This window comes from Heterocephalus glaber, unplaced genomic scaffold, assembly GCF_053883595.1.
Source record: "Heterocephalus glaber isolate CG9 unplaced genomic scaffold, H.glaber_assembly_v1.0 deba00001447, whole genome shotgun sequence".
Lineage (NCBI taxonomy): Eukaryota > Metazoa > Chordata > Mammalia > Rodentia > Bathyergidae > Heterocephalus > Heterocephalus glaber.
The window spans coordinates 1,967,640-1,982,372 of NW_028258299.1; the positions used below are offsets into that span (position 1 = coordinate 1,967,640).

Here is a 14,733-nt window from a genome sequence, read left to right on the forward strand (position 1 = left end):
AGGAGCCGGGCCTCCGCCCCGGGCCGCGCCTGCGCACGAGGAGAGCAGCGCAGGCTCCGGTCGGGCCTGCGCACGAGCCCAGCGCGTTCCGGTCTAGCCCACTCCGTCCCCTCCGCAGCGCGTGGCCCGGGCGAGCATGTGCGCGGCGCCCCGCCAGCCCAAGAGCGTCCGGCTGCGCGCCCTGCACAGCGCACGGAAGTTCGGCGTGGCGGGCCGCACCTGCCTGGAACTGCTGCGCAAGGGCTGCCTGCGCTTCCAGGTGCACGGGGCCTTCCCGCCGCTTCACTACCCCGGGAATCCCGGCCCGCGGTGCTCGGCTCGGGGCGTCCCGGCCTCGCTGACACCAGTACCCCCCCCCCCCCCCAGGTTCCCGAGCACGGCTCCCGGCTGTGCCTGTATGAGGACGGCACGGAGGTGACCGAGGACTACTTCCCTCGCGTCCCCGAAGACGCGGAGCTCGTGCTGCTCACCGCCGGCCAGACCTGGGGGGGTTGTGAGTGCGGGGCCCCGGGGGCCGGAAGGGGGCCTGAGGGGCCCCTGAGGGTCACAGCTGGCCCGCGGCGCCCGTCTGCAAAGCCCGCGGCCTCCTGGCCAGGAACGCAGTTGTTCAGGGTTGTTCTGCGATACTGGAGATTGAACCCAGGACCTTCACTCCGCGCTACATCCCCTCCCTCCCCCTCCCGCCCGCCTTCCCTTAGTCCCTGAGTTGCCCAGCTTGGGCCTGAACTTTCGGTCCTCCTGCTTCAGCCTTCCAGGGTGCTGAGATTACAGACCGGTGCCAGCAGCCCGTCTTTGTCTATTTTAAAAAATTTTTCAACTCCATTTTGGGGCAGGGCGTGCAGTTTTGTAGGTAGACATGCAGCTGAGCCTTGTGCCTCTTCCGGGCAGGACAGCCCTGTGGTCACCGAGCTGTCGTTAGGGTTGGTGTGAGGCTGTCTCCCCGGGCGCCTGCTGTGATGGGTGGGTCTTCCCGGCGTCTGTATTGAAGGCCTGGGTGTGAACCTCAGCTTCAGAGTCAGCTGGCCAGCAAGTTCTGCACCCCTAGTGCAAGGGCCCCGGGGCAGGAGACACCAGCAGGTGCCCCGCCCTGGGGTCTTCAGCTCTTGTGCAGCTGCTGCTGCCGCCTGGTGTGGCTGGGGTGTGAGGAGGGAGTCAGCACCTGGGGGCCCTTGGTTCCCAGGTCAGGGCAGACAGTCTGGCCCTGGAGGTCACGTGTGGGCAGGGCAGGCTGTGCCTCCCCTGGACTGAATCCGTTTCTGTTTGTCCCCTGTTGGTGGCAGATGTGAGCGACATCGGCCGCTTCCTCAGCGTGTTTCAGGAGCCACATGTGGGCGTCCTCCAGGTGGCCCGGCAGCTGCTAGAGGACGAACAGGCCCCGCTTCGGCAGAAGTTGCTGGCAGACCTGCTGCAGAGCGCGAGCCAGAACATCGCAGCCGAGACGCGGGCCCAGGACCCACCCTGGTTCGAGGGTGCGTGGACGGGGCTGGGGGACATGGTAGGCAATTGGTCGACCACTGGGCTATAGCCTCAACCCTTTTTATTTTAAAATGGGGTTCTCGCTGAGGTGCTCAGCCTGGGCTTGAACTTGCAGTCTTCCTGCCTCAGCCTCATTAGTTGGAATTATTTTCCTTTTTAAGGCTGAGTAATACTCTACCACGTGGATGGAGGTGATGGACATGGGTTGTGCCTACCTTTGGTCTGGCCTTGGGAGCTGGTTGGAGGTGACCCTGGTACCTGCAGCCTCCTGAGAAAGGGCTGGTGTGGCCAGCCAGGGATAAGCCCCAGGCGGTGTTTGAGATGCCTCCGAAATGGAAACCGGATGCGTCACTGAGTCACTGTCAGCTGTTCCCCAGACGTGGCCCCTGCAGCCTGTGACTCGGGGGTCTTCCTCCTGGCAGGCGTGGAGTCCCGCTTTAGGAACAAGTCTGGCTACCTGAGATACAGCTGTGAGAGCCGCATCCGGGGCTACCTGAGAGAGGTGAGCCTGTGCCGAGGGCCCCCGCGCTGCTGCCGGGAAGCTGGCGGGAAACCACCGTGCTGGTGACGGGATGAGCCAGCGGAGCGTGTGCGCGTCTGGCAGCGGAGACCATCTCTGTCCCGCTCACCCGCTGTCCCTGCCGACCAGCCTCGTCCTCCTGCGGCCCAGATCTCCGCCCCTCCCTCTGTGGAGTCCTGTTGTGTGAGAACCCATCTTTGCCGCTTGTGTCTCTTAGGGATGAGTTTCTGTGCCCTCTACTTGCTGTGATGGACGCCCCCCAGGGCCGGCAGCCTGCTGTCCCTGCACCTGACCACAGGGTCGCTGCCCTTGGAGAAGAGCAGGGGGCTGCGTGGCTGTGCAGGGTGCTCTGGTGACCTTTGGGAGGGAGCTGACTCCGAGGTAGCGGTGTCCTCCCCCTGGGGCAGCGCCGCAAGCTGGTGCCAGCCAGAGAGCAGGCGGGTGGGCTGGCGCTGTGGCCCCCTGTGATCTGGGTCCTGCTGCTTAACAGTGCCAGGGACACACAGAGCGGGACTCCCCGCCATGTGGTGGCTGTGTAGCTCCCTTCAGATTCTCCGGACAGCACCAGCAGGAGGTGGCTCGGCGTGCGGTGCATGGGACTTTTCCCCCTGCGGTGCCCTGGCCACGTTGGCTGGTGGGTGCTTGGCCAGCTGCGGGGCAGGGACAGCGTCACAGACGGGCCCCCCCCGGCCCTGCCGTGCCGTGTTGCCTGGAGCTTGTGCGGGTGGAGGCCGACCGGATGGCTGTCGTGTCCTCCCCCTGCACCCTGAACTGGTGTGAGTCTTGGGTGGCATTTATTTTAGTTTGCATGGGGAAAAGTGGAAAATGTGTTCCTGGAGGTGCTGTTGTATGGATGGCCCTCAACGGCTGCCATCTGCGTTGTGCCCCTGCTGCCCCGGGACGCCGTGCTGCACAGGGCCCGGTCGGCCTCTCAGGCTGTGTCCCCACCCAGTGTTTCCTGGCATGGAGTCGTGGTCTGCTGCTGCTCACTGGCATGTGGTGCCTGCCTGTCACTCCTGCCGAGGAGGGATGGGATGGTGGCACTTCCTGGTCCACATGCCCTCCAGTCAGCAGTGGCACATGGCTCCCAGGTGGGCCCAAAACATGCCCAGCGCTTGCGTTCGTCATTTGCCTGATTGTGAGCAAAGTTGGCTGGCGCTAGCAGAGGCCTGGGGGTCCAGGCAGCCCGAGTGGCAGGCGCGGTCACCCCAGTCCCTAAACCGGCCCTTCTCCAGTGGCTGTACCTTCCCCACTTCCTCCTAGAGGCGGAGCCAGCCCCACCGCTCATGGCTAGGTCTCCTTGTGACATTAGGTGGAGGGCACTGGCCCGCATGGCAGGCTCCCCATGCCCTCACTCTCCTTGGGTGGCATGATGGTGATGTTCTGCTGCCTCCTGTTTCTGCCCCTCCACGAGTGACTGGCCGTGTCCCTGCATCCCCGGCCTTGGCACACTGTAGCGCAGTCACTGCCCCTGGCACTTTTCCCCCCAAGCAGGACAGGCCTGGTCCTTCCTGTCACCTGCTGCCTGGGGGCCCTGGCTGGCTCCTACCCACCCGGTGCCTGGCATCAGTGTGGCTCGTGGGCTCAGCCCCTCTGACCACAGGCCTGGGCTTGGAAGGCTCTGTGCCCGTGGCCAGCGGCCACGCCGGCCTCCACCTGTGCCCAGGCTCAGAGATGTTGCCCCTTTCTAGGTGAGCACCTACGCCTCCGGGGTGGCCGTGGGGGCTCGAGAGGAGTACCTGCGTGTCCTCGACTCCATGTGCCAGAAGCTCAAGGCCGCGCAGTACCACGGGAGCTACTTTGACCGAGAAGCCGAGGCCGGAGGCCGCCTGTGCACACCAGAGGGCTGGTTCTCCTGCCAGGTGAGCAGCACACCCTTTATCCCGGGCTGCCCAAGTGGCTTGCCAGCGTCAGGCCTCCGGATGAGGTGGGGAGGACGTTAGGGTACCCGCACCCAGAGTGAGGGGCATGGCCTCAGCGTGGGGGATGCCCTGGGGGCCTGGGAGTCTGCATTTGTGACAGGCTTCGCCTGGGAACCCCAGCCTTGTTCCCACTGGCCTGGGTAGGAAAGGGGCTCTCGTGGGGCCTGGTGGATTAGGTTAAGCAGGAGGCCCGGCGTTTCCACGCGTGGGAGCCTGAGAGGTGTTGGCCACCATAGACCTTTGGGGCAGGGCTCAGGCGGTCAGGGCAGGGCTGGGTGGCATTTCCAGGCGCTAGTTGAGCTTGGCTTTCTGGGAGAGCATCAGTCAGAAGCAGTGCTGGGTGTGCGGGTGGACAGCCCGGGTCCGCCTCCTTCCAGACACGTGGACACCTCACAGAGATGCCATTCTGACTGGAGGCAGAGCGGGGGCCCTCGCTGCCCGAGCTGCTTCCCTCCTGCCTCTGCCGCCCTTCTGTGAGGTGGGAGGCCTGCTCCAGCTGCGGGCAGTGATGGCCCCTGGGCCTGACCTGGCCCGGGCCCCTGTGATGGGGGGACCTCTGGCCACTTGCACACTGGAGGTGCATTTTTGGTGCACCCCACTGGGGCTTCCTGCTGGTTCAGGCAGCAGGGCGTGGTGGCAGGAGTGGCTTCTGGTGTCCTCTAGCCCTTGTTGGCACTGCTGGCCACTTCTTCTATGGGCAGAGGACCCTGCCCATGAGAAAACTCCGCCGTTCACATTTGCCTGCCTTCGGACTCCCAGGGAGCTCGCTCGGCCACTCACTGGAGACCTTCCCCGAACCAGGCAATGAGGGAACTGAGAGATCGCACATCCCTCTTGCCTGCCCCCAGGAGGCGCCAGTGGGAGGGGAAGGATGTGGAGACTAGAGAGGAAGAGTGGCTCTGTGCCGGGGGTGCTCAGGCGGCAGGCAGAGCCGTGGGGTTCAGCACGTGACCCACAGACATGCCAGTGAGGTGTATTGAGGGGCTGGGGAGGTTTGGCAAGGTGGCCCAGCCTGAGTGGGGGGTGACAGGGAAATACTCAGGAGCCACGTGGAGTGGACAGTCTGTGGCCCTGGTCGGCCATGCGCTGGCCGTGGCTTCCGCAAGTCAGTGCCTTCCCCACTGAGCTAGGATATGGGGCCGGGGTTGACCCTGTGCCATGGAGCACTGGTGATAACCGGGCTGCCCCAGGTGCCCACCAAAGGCTGCTGCAGGCGTCTGGTAAGGACGCTGTCGTGACAAACAGTGACAGTAACTAAGTGGCCCCCCGGGGACCCAGAACACAAGGCTGGGTAGTGATTCCACAAGCAGAACTCCTGAATTCCTGATCTGCCCCAGACAGCAAGGGGTTTCCAGGGACAAGGTGCCCGTGGGCCTGCTGCTCGGTGAGCTTATCTGCCAGGGAGGAGGCCAGTGGAGCCTCACGTCCCTGCTTTCCTGTCCCCTGTCGCATAGGGTCCTTTTGACCTGGAAAACTGCGCCTCAAAGCATTCCATCAACCCCTACAGCAACCGGGAGAGCCGGATCCTCTTCAGCACATGGAACCTGGACCACATGTGAGTGTAATTTGTGGGGACTCTGTGGGCGCCTGGCCCCAGACCCGGACTTACAAACCGAAACAGCAGCTGCAGGGTCTTGCTCTGCCAGGCTGCTTGGTGGCTCCTTGTGGCTGTCACCACCATGTTTCCCTGGCTGCGCCGGCCCAGGGAAGGGGCCTGCTGTGTGGGTGCCGCTCTGGTGCCTGCCGTCAGAACACGTGCTTGACACCCAGCTGTTGTCCCTCTGTCTTCTGGTTCCTCTGGATGGAGTGGGGCCATGAGCCTTGCCTGGAGTGAGGGGCCTGGTTCTTCAAGGGCCATTGCCAGGTTGGCAGAGGCTGAGTGCTGTGTGCTTGAGCAGGAGGAGCCGGGAAGGCAGGAGCTCTGGCTGTGTATTGTTTTCCTGTTGCTGGGACAAACCACCTGATACCTGCGGCTTAAGGCAGAGAAGTTTATTTGGCTCAGGGTTTTACAGAGTCCAGTCCATGGTCAGCTGGCTCCAAGGAGAAACAGCACAGTGGAAGGTCTGGTGGAGGACAGCAGCTCAGCCTGTGGTGGCCAGGAAGTAGAGGGAGGAGCAGGGGGACAAGCATACAGCCTTCCGGGTCACACTCCAGTGACCATCTCCTGTAACCAGGCCCCACCCCGTTGGCACATCCAGCTGTTATCTCATCGCTGAATGACTGCGCTGTTGAGCAAAGTGCCCCATGGCCCAGTCACCTTCCAAATGTGCAATCTCTGGACACAGACACCTGGAGACATTTTAGATCAGACATAGCATTTGGGGACTTCTGGGCCAGTGCGTGGCTCTCCCAGCTGGGGAGCTGTGGCAGCTCTGTGTGAACTGGGGCAGGTGGAAACATCAGTCTCTACCCACGCGACCTCCTTGAGTATCATTGGGTCTGGACCTTGCTCTGTGGAGACAGATCTCCTAGTGTCCTTGAAATGTGGTATTTGTAATAAATGGCACGTCACAGTTAAGGGCTGGTGCCCATCTTTTCTGTACTCAGCCTTTTTCCTCTACCCGCAGGGGAAACTGTCCTTTTCACCCATTGCTGTGCCTTTACCATGTGCGCATGAGTGTCAGACACACACGCGGTGTCACACTCACTGCAGTGTCCTGCTCCATCTTGCCTGGTGCTCAGGGGGCATGCAGCAGTTCACCCTAACAGTGTGTGGTACTCCCCAAGTGGGCGGGCTTCGGCTTAACCTCTGTTCCACGGTTGGGCCTTAGGTCACTGTGTGCTCACTGTCGCCCTGAGCCTCTGCTCTGTGGACCTTAGTATGTGTGGCCTGGGCCGGCCAGGGCTGCAGACTTGGCCCACCCTGCCCGCACAGGGCCCAGGGGTGTGGGAATTCCAGCATGGGAGCACAGCCCCCGCATCCACCCGTGTCCCTGCGAGCACAGTGCTGGGTCTTAGGGACACCCGAGTCCCTGCAGGGTACTGCCAGGTCGTCTGCACAGTGTCCAGGTCACGTGCTCAGGTGCTCCGCATCCTGGCACCACTTGGTGTCACTGTGCCTTTCTGGGACATTGCAGACTGCAGGTGACCAGCCAGCTCTCTGGCTTTAGTTCTTGTTTTCCTGATTGCTGGGAGCCAGGTGTCTCCTTGGCGCTTCCTCACCCTTGGAGTCCTGTCTGCTGCTTCCCCTGCTTGCCTTTCATTTAGTTTTGGTCTTTCTCATTTGTGGGGACTGATGCCCCAGCTTGGCCTCAGCCCTCTGATGTCTTTATCAGGAAAGTACCCCCCGTCCTGCTGAGGCGATCCTCCTCACCGTCCGTGGTGAACCCCCTCCTGGTCAGTCTTTCTCTGCTGGTTTGTGAGCCGTCTCCCTGCATGGGGGCCCCAGGCGGTCTGTCTGCTCTTGGACTCTGTGTGATCCATCGGGGCGGGGACATCACTCTGGGGGACCCACGAAGGAAGTGGGCCAGCCAGGGACAGATAGGACAGTGGCACGACGAGGTGCAGGCTGAGCAGAGTGACGGCGTCTCCTGAAACACCCACTTCCATTGTGCACTTGTTTGCTCTCTCTCCTAATCCATGCGTTCACAGTTACGTTTACTGGGTTTCCTTAGTTAAAGTGTAGGTTTCACCGCATTCATCAGAACATTGCAGGAACCCTGGTCTGTCTCCTCCCCAGTGTAGCCAGTCCTGCTCCTGACGGGTGGGGCCCAAAGCCACAGGCCAGCTAGGAGTGAACAAACAAACAAATTGTGCAGCAGAATGTGGAGCGCCTACCCGCGAGGGCCCGGGCACGCTGTGGCCTGGGAGGCTGGTGCAGGTTCAGGAATTCTCCGCATCCTTGCAGGTGGGGTCAGGCCCTGGTGACCACCACGCCAGTCGGTGGTCCCAGCCTCCCCTTCTGGACGGGGGAAATGTGCACAGGGGCACCCTGTCCCAGGAGGGTGGCCTGGAGAGCAGAGCGGGCAGGATGCAGCCCCGAGTCCGCGGCTGGGGTAGCGGGGAGCCGCCTGGAGAGGACGGCCCTGCGAGGCTGGAGGCGCAGGTCCCCCAGCGAGGCCTGACCACCCGCCCGGCGCCGCGTCCTGTGCCCTCCTCGGGGGCCTGGTGGTGTGGCAGCGCCTGCCATCTGCCCTGCTGCGAGTTCGTCTCCATTTTCCTTCTCATTGTCCCCATCTTAGCTCCTTTACTTCATGACTTTTGGTGTTTTTAAAAAAAATTCCTATTTTTTCTAGTTTGATCCCTGGTACAAAAAAAAAATTCCTGTTTTTTATTTTTTTGGTTTCTTCCTTATTCATATTTTCTGTCCTATTTGTTATTTCTTTTGTAGTCTAACACATACTTAAAGCCACATGTCTCCTCAATATTGATTTAGCCGTATCCCTGCTTTATTAGCTAGCACTAAAGACTTTACGGTGCCCCTTGTGAGTTTATTCCAAAGACATTTTATGCTTGTTTCTGATTGTTGCTCACCGTGGCCTTTTTACTTATAAATAGTGCAGACTCTCCATGCCCAGAATTCTCTCCACCTCCATTCCTTTTGCTGGATTTCAGGTTTCCACTGCCCCCTGGATAGCGAGTGTAGCATTTTCTTCCCCTTTCCTTGTGCATTAGTTTTGTGTCCTTTTTTCACACTTTTTCTTCAGTGCACGTGGTTGTGGAGATCAGTGTTCCTTTTGCACACTCACACGTGCATACAACACTCTTGGATCACTCACTGCCCTCGTCAGGTGCTCTTGCCTATCTGAGACTCTCCTGCCTCTGTCATGGTTGTGGCCCCCTGCACGGGAACTGAGCCCTGCGTGGCCTCTGGTTCCTAGAGTCCAGGACAGCATCTGGCCACAGTGGCTGTTCAGTAAATATTTGTGGAATATTTTGCTCATCAATAGATTTATTTTCACTGTATTCGGAGTTCTTAGTTACTGTACTATTTTGTGCTTTTTGGGTCTCCATTGTGTTTTCTGTTGATTTGCTGAAGTTTTCTTTTTTGCCTATCGCTCGGTGCCCCATTAGTGTCTGGAAAATAAATGTAGGTTCCTAAACATTGGCAGTGTTGAAAGTCGGCGTTGCTGCTCTCCTGACTCCGATGCCTGTTTTAGGATTATGGCCCCCAGTTTTAACCCTGCCTGAAACGCTGGCTAAGGTCAGCGTGCATTCGTATTCACCAGCAACTCCACACTTCTGCTTTTGGTGCTCCCTCCGTGTCACTGTCCCTTCCTATTGGCGATGAGGGCCTGTCAGGGTCAGCGATGGTCTGGTGAATGCCCACTGGCTTCCTCCTGAGAACTGCTGTCTGACACGAGTCCTGTAATTCCATCGTCTCCTGCCGTGTGCTTGTGAGACGTTTGCCATCAGCCTGATTTTCTGCCTTTTCCTCTTTGAAAACGCTATGTATGTAGGTGTCGATCTCTGCTTAGGGTTGTGATGGGGACTCATGTCCTCCTGTGCAGTGGGGGGGGGTTCCACTTCTCCTCAGCGGCATCCCTGGGCCTCGTGGCTGGGTGCTGGGCCTGCCCATCCTGCTGCCGGTGGTGTCTACTCTTCTGAGTTCCTGCACCCTAGTGCTGTGTCCCACGTGACTTCCCGTGTGGCCCGAATTGTGTTACCAGATTCACATTTTGCGTCTGGCCCCTGGTGTGCCTGCACCTGGACACCGGGTTTTGGGAGATAATCGGGGGGAAATAAGGCCATGAGGGGTCTCGTCCCGCAGGCCTGGTGTGAAGGTGCAGCGAGAAGCTGGGTGCACAGCCAGGAAGCGGCCCGGGCCCGAGCAGGCCGTGGCACAGCCTGACCTCCGACTTCCGGTCCCCATGGCCAGGAGCGGCCTCCCACACCCGCGGCAGTCTGTGGCATTTTGTTACAGTGGCCAAGCTAAGACACCTCCCGTGTCCTTCACTAAGTCTGGCTCCGGCTCGCGTGTACTCAGCCTACTGACAGCGTATGTTTCCTTCCCAGAAGTGCTTAAAACTAAGCTTGCTTTGTACCAGTCTGTTTTCGTTACTGCTTTTCCATCCCTGGAATGATACACTTCAAGCCTACTTTATGGTTGTGAGATAGACAAGAGGCGCCTGACCCTTTTCCCCGGCCAGCTGGGAGGGGCATGGTCTAGCAGACAGCTGTCTCGCCCCTCCCACTCGACCCCCTAGGATGGACGGGGCACCTCGGCTCGGTGTCCTCCTCCCATCACTCCGTTACCCTCTGGCCGCTGCAGTGTCAGCGGTGGTGCCGTCCCCGACTCCCTGCACTCCAGAGACTTACCCAGGGTCAGGGAGGGCTCCGGCCTGTCACTGACACCCCATCCTCCCGAGCCCCGATAAGCCGTGATGAGCACAGCCCAGCCTGCCCTTCTGGCGAGCCCATAGTCTCAGCGTGCCATTTTCCATGGAGACATGGCAGCTGGCAGTCACACAGTTTATATCTCCCTAAGCCCCCCAGCCTGCCGGCTTGACAGCTGTGCCGCCATGACACCCATCCTGGCAGCTGTCTGCTTTCACTGACCGCCGTGGACTTGAACTTGAACCAAGCAGTACAACTGAGTTTGGACCAATCAGCAGGCTCACATTCTGCTGTGTGAGCAGTACACTCTTGTTCTTGGGTTGGTCCAGGAGGGCTTCTTCCACACTGACACTCTCCCTGCCACGTCCTGTGGCACGGGTCCTGTCCCAGTGAAGCCCCCTCCAGGGCCCGGCTCATCTACTCATGATTTCTCCAGCAGTGTGGGCGCCGAAGGGCCTGTAAATCTGGAGAGTCTTATCCTGAGAGGTGTGGACAGAGTAGGGTACTTTAAAAAAGCGGTAAACAGGGCCGGGGATTAGCTCAGTGGTTCTGCCGCCTGCCTCACAAGTGCAGGGTCCCAAGTTCAATCCCTGGTACCAAAAAAAAAAAAAGCTATAAACACTGGGCGCTCCAGACAGCAGCAGCCAATAAAGATCAGTGATGGAGAGCAGCACCTGGCAGAGATGACTGGCAACAGTGGCTGGGGTTAGCCGGTGGCAGCCCGCAGTGGCAGTGGTGTTGTCAGCTGTCCATGTCCAGCATTAGCTGGCGTTGGCCGGTGGCTGGCAGTGTCAGAGGCCCTCAGCTCAGAGCTGTGACCCTGAGGGCCCAGGGCCACTGGCACTTGAAGCCCAGCCGTGATTTTGTCTGACTGAGCCGAAGAGCCAGCAGAGGAGCCTCAGCTGACTGGCGATGGCTGGGTGGTGAGGGTCTAACTTGGTCTGAGAGTCCTGGCTGTGGCCTAGACCTGGCAGGGGCCTGTGCGCCCCCGGAAGCCCCGCCAACAGTGTCTCTGCTCGCAGCATCGAGAAGAAACGCGCCATTGTGCCCACGCTGGTTGACGCCATCCAGCAGCGGGACGGCAGGGAGGTGGCCTGGGAGTACTTCTACAGCCTGCTCTTCACCCCCGAGAACCTGAAGCTGGTGCACATTGCCTGCCACAAGAAGACCACCCACAAGCTCGAGTGTGACCCCCGCAGGATCTACAGACCCAGGGTGGGGCCGAAGAGGAAGCGGCCCGCTCGAAAGCGCCAGTGACCCCGGGCTCTGCCCTCCGCCTTGCCCGGGCTGACTGCGAAATGGAAACAGGTGCTGCATTTTTTTGTCATTCCCGTAGTTCCTGGAAGCTTCTGCAGACCTAGTGTGGGTCTGAACCCATCCTCTGACTTCTGAGAACCAAGCCTCCAGAGCACGGCGGCGGGGCTCCCTGGACACGTGCAGGTCCCGGTCGAGCAAGGGAAAACTGCTCAGGGTCTCCCGCACTCTGACTTTGCCAGCGTGTGCGTCTCGGGAGGGTTTCCGCTGCTGCCGAGGCTGAACGTGGCTGCCCAGCCCGTGTGAGGGTCCCGTGAGTTCGTGCCTCAGCTCTGTGCTATTTTCATACAAAGGGCAGCTTAGTCTCTGGACTCTTTGGAAAGCCAGGGAGTGACCATCTGTAAAATGTTTGCATGCCACAACAAGCACCCAGGGTAGATACTGCTGAATTGTATACAATGCAGAGTGGGAAACCTTCCAACTGTCCCCGTAGGGAATTTGCTGCATTACGTTGAGCTGGATGAATTGCTGTTTTTGTAGGTGAAAAATGATCGGGTATCATTGATTTCACAATTCCACCTAGTGCATGTACACAAGGCCAGTGGCAGCGTTTGAAGCGTCCCAAGGTGCTTGTGCGCAGGACGGGAGGCCACTGACCGCACAGGCGGCCTGGCCGTGCAGTGCCCCGCTGGTTTGGTAAGCGGGGAGCGTGGGGAAACACCCCAGGCTGCTCAGGGCAGTGGTCCTGGGGACGTGGCGGGGCAGGCTTATTCCTACAGCAGGTGTTTGGAATACTTGAGTTCTTAAAGTGATCATTTTGTAGTAATATTTTACAACGTACTTTGCAAAGTCCTATATTTTGTAATATTTGGACTTTTTTACACTTACATAAAGAAAAATAAAGCTTTCCCAAAGGAGACATGTCCAAAAAGTGTGCTTGTTGAGAATGACGGAACAAGGTGGAAACGGAGGCTCGGCGCCGAGCGGCTGACCTGGGTGGGTCCGTCCTCAGTGCCACAGTGGCGCTTGAGGAGGAGGCAGCCGCATGGGCTTTCACAGCTCCAGCGTGGCAGCGGAGTCTGGTCCGTCAGGGAGGCAGGCGCCAGGCATGGGGTGCCCAGCCCCTGCGTGCAGAGCCCTTGCACGGAACTGTCTGGCAGTCGGCTCCCTCTGTGCCTGCCCTGAGACGTCCCTGATAACAGCCAGCAACGATGTACACAACACGGGTCCGCGGTGCTGTGCCCGTGTCCGAGTCTGAGTCTGGTGAGCCAGAACACATGAATCACACCAAGCTGTTTGGTACTCAGCTAGGCCTCAAGGGCCAGTGGGAGCCTGGGAGCCTTTGCAGGCTGCTCCCTAGGGCACAGGAAAGCAGCCCGGGCAGATGGAGAATTGACAGCCATGAGCCCGCACTGCTGGGGGCCCCAGGACTCACCTGGCAGCTGAGAGGACTGTCCCGCTGGGAGAGGAACGGAGCCCGCTGTTGCATTTCGCACACGGGCTAAGGTCACTTGAGGGTGGCAGGCAAGGCGGGTACAAGGCCCCCAGGACACCGTTCTGTGGGGGGTTATGGGCTGGCTGCCCTCCAGGAAGGAGAGCAGTCCTAGGAGCTGAGCGACGGGGGCCCTGACGTCTAAGGCTCGAGGGGCCCTACTGTTGTGGGGTCCTGGCACCAAGGCTGGGCTTCGAGGAGGGATGAGCGGTGAGCTTGCAGAGCCCCCCGCCCCAGGCTCCGCCTGGACAGAAGGCTGCGCTGAGCATGGCCTCCGGGTCTGGGCCTTCCTGCCTGCGAGGGAGCGCACCATAGCCAGCCAGCTGCCATGGGCTCCAGCTGCCATCAGCTCTGGCCATCCCGAGTGACAGGGCTCTCGGAGGAGCTGACACGGCAGTAGCCAGAGCTCAGGGGCCAGATGAGGCATGGCGGGTCTTGGGAAGGACCACCAGGACGGCAGGAGGTGGTGAGCAGAGGGCCAAGCCAGGCCATGCTGCAGAATGCGACAGGAAAGGTGGCCAAACCATAAGCCCTGCCAGTCCAGAGGGGCCCCTGCTCAGGACCGCCAAATCTGAATCTGTCTGCCTGAGGCCCTGGCCCTGCCACCGGCGCAGTTGGAGCTGGGACAGGGTGGAGCCTGAGCGGCCGAGGTCCTGGGGGAAGCACCATGTGGGCCCCGCTTCCCTGGTTGGCACCTCTCGTCACAGGATGAATGGGTGAGTCCCCATTGGAGGAGATACCTGGAAGGCCCAGTGCACCCACCTCCTTCCTGCCATGTCTGCCCCGCTGCTTTACACAGGTCCCCTGCCTGCTATGGTGACTCTACCCCAACTCGACAGTGGCCTTCAGGGACTTAGGCCTGCCATCCCTGCCACCTCAACACGAGGAGTCCACAGGGGCATCTCTGTTCTGCCACCTGAGATGGCGCCGTCAGCTCCCTTGGGCCGGCCTGGGTAGCAAGGGAGGGAGAAGGGACTCACATCGGGACCTGCCCAGGACCGAGGTTTGCAGGGCAGGTGACCAGGATGGTGCTCCCACCTGGGCACAATCAGTGAGGGCTGAGGCCTGCACATGGACGGGCAGCCCGGAAGGGACACATGTTCCATTCGACAGGGACCATGAGGATGCAGCTCTTCTGCAGCCACTGTGATTCAGGACAGTGGCGCCTACTGAAGGCTGCTTAAGGGAACGACAAAATGCTCCAATCTGAGCCACTGTGCCGCCTCTCAACAGGTGCTGTTTTTGATCTTCATTCCTCTAGCAATTGAAGGTTGTACTTTATTTTCCCTGGCTATCAGAAAATGACTTTACAAGCAACACTTTTAAATTCTAGTTCATCAATCAATAAATCACAAAATTATTCTGGGTAGGTGAAGGTCACGGCTAATGGAAAAATGATCACCATGGAAACTGGAATGACTGCATGAAAATTACTTGTGTGGGGAGTGGGGCATGTTTTGAACTGAAAAATTTCTTACAGGGCACTCCAGGTGCGTTTTGCTCCTGGTTTGTGTTACGTGAAACACTTCCTGTGCCTCGAGGGCAGACAGCTTAGGTCACAGTCGGCTGTGGTCACCAAGCTAGAGGCTCCTGCCCTCTCAGGACAAGTCCCTCACTGCTCACCTGGGGACCCAGGATTCCCCTCCCCTGGGCATGGCTGGGGCCAGGAGCCTGGCGCTCCCCTGCCAGGAGGGGTGAGCTGGGGTGCAGAGCGAAGACAGCGCTCCCTTCCTTGGCTGGCTGAGCGAGCGAGCAAGCAAGCGAGGAAGTACCCAGGAGGAAGGAAGGGCCAA

At 59.9% G+C, this 14,733-nt stretch overlaps 1 protein-coding gene across 2 annotated transcripts; it reads left to right on the plus strand.

The window, feature by feature from the left end:
• The first annotated feature begins 44 nt into the window (after positions 1–44).
• On the plus strand, positions 45–12,365 carry Dffb (DNA fragmentation factor subunit beta). Of its 2 annotated transcripts, none has more exons than XM_004863750.3 (7): positions 45–259; positions 367–493; positions 1,281–1,469; positions 1,899–1,978; positions 3,688–3,858; positions 5,373–5,473; positions 11,217–12,365. In XM_004863750.3, the coding sequence occupies exons 1-7, from the start codon at positions 137–139 to the stop codon at positions 11,449–11,451; spliced, it is 1,026 nt and encodes a 341-aa protein (XP_004863807.1). In that variant the 5' UTR covers positions 45–136; the 3' UTR covers positions 11,452–12,365. The 2 variants fall into 2 exon arrangements, with proteins under 2 accessions (XP_004863807.1, XP_021099295.1); XM_021243636.2 differs by having other exon boundaries at positions 47–259; positions 367–500; positions 1,213–1,469.
• The last annotated feature ends 2,368 nt before the right edge of the window (positions 12,366–14,733 follow it).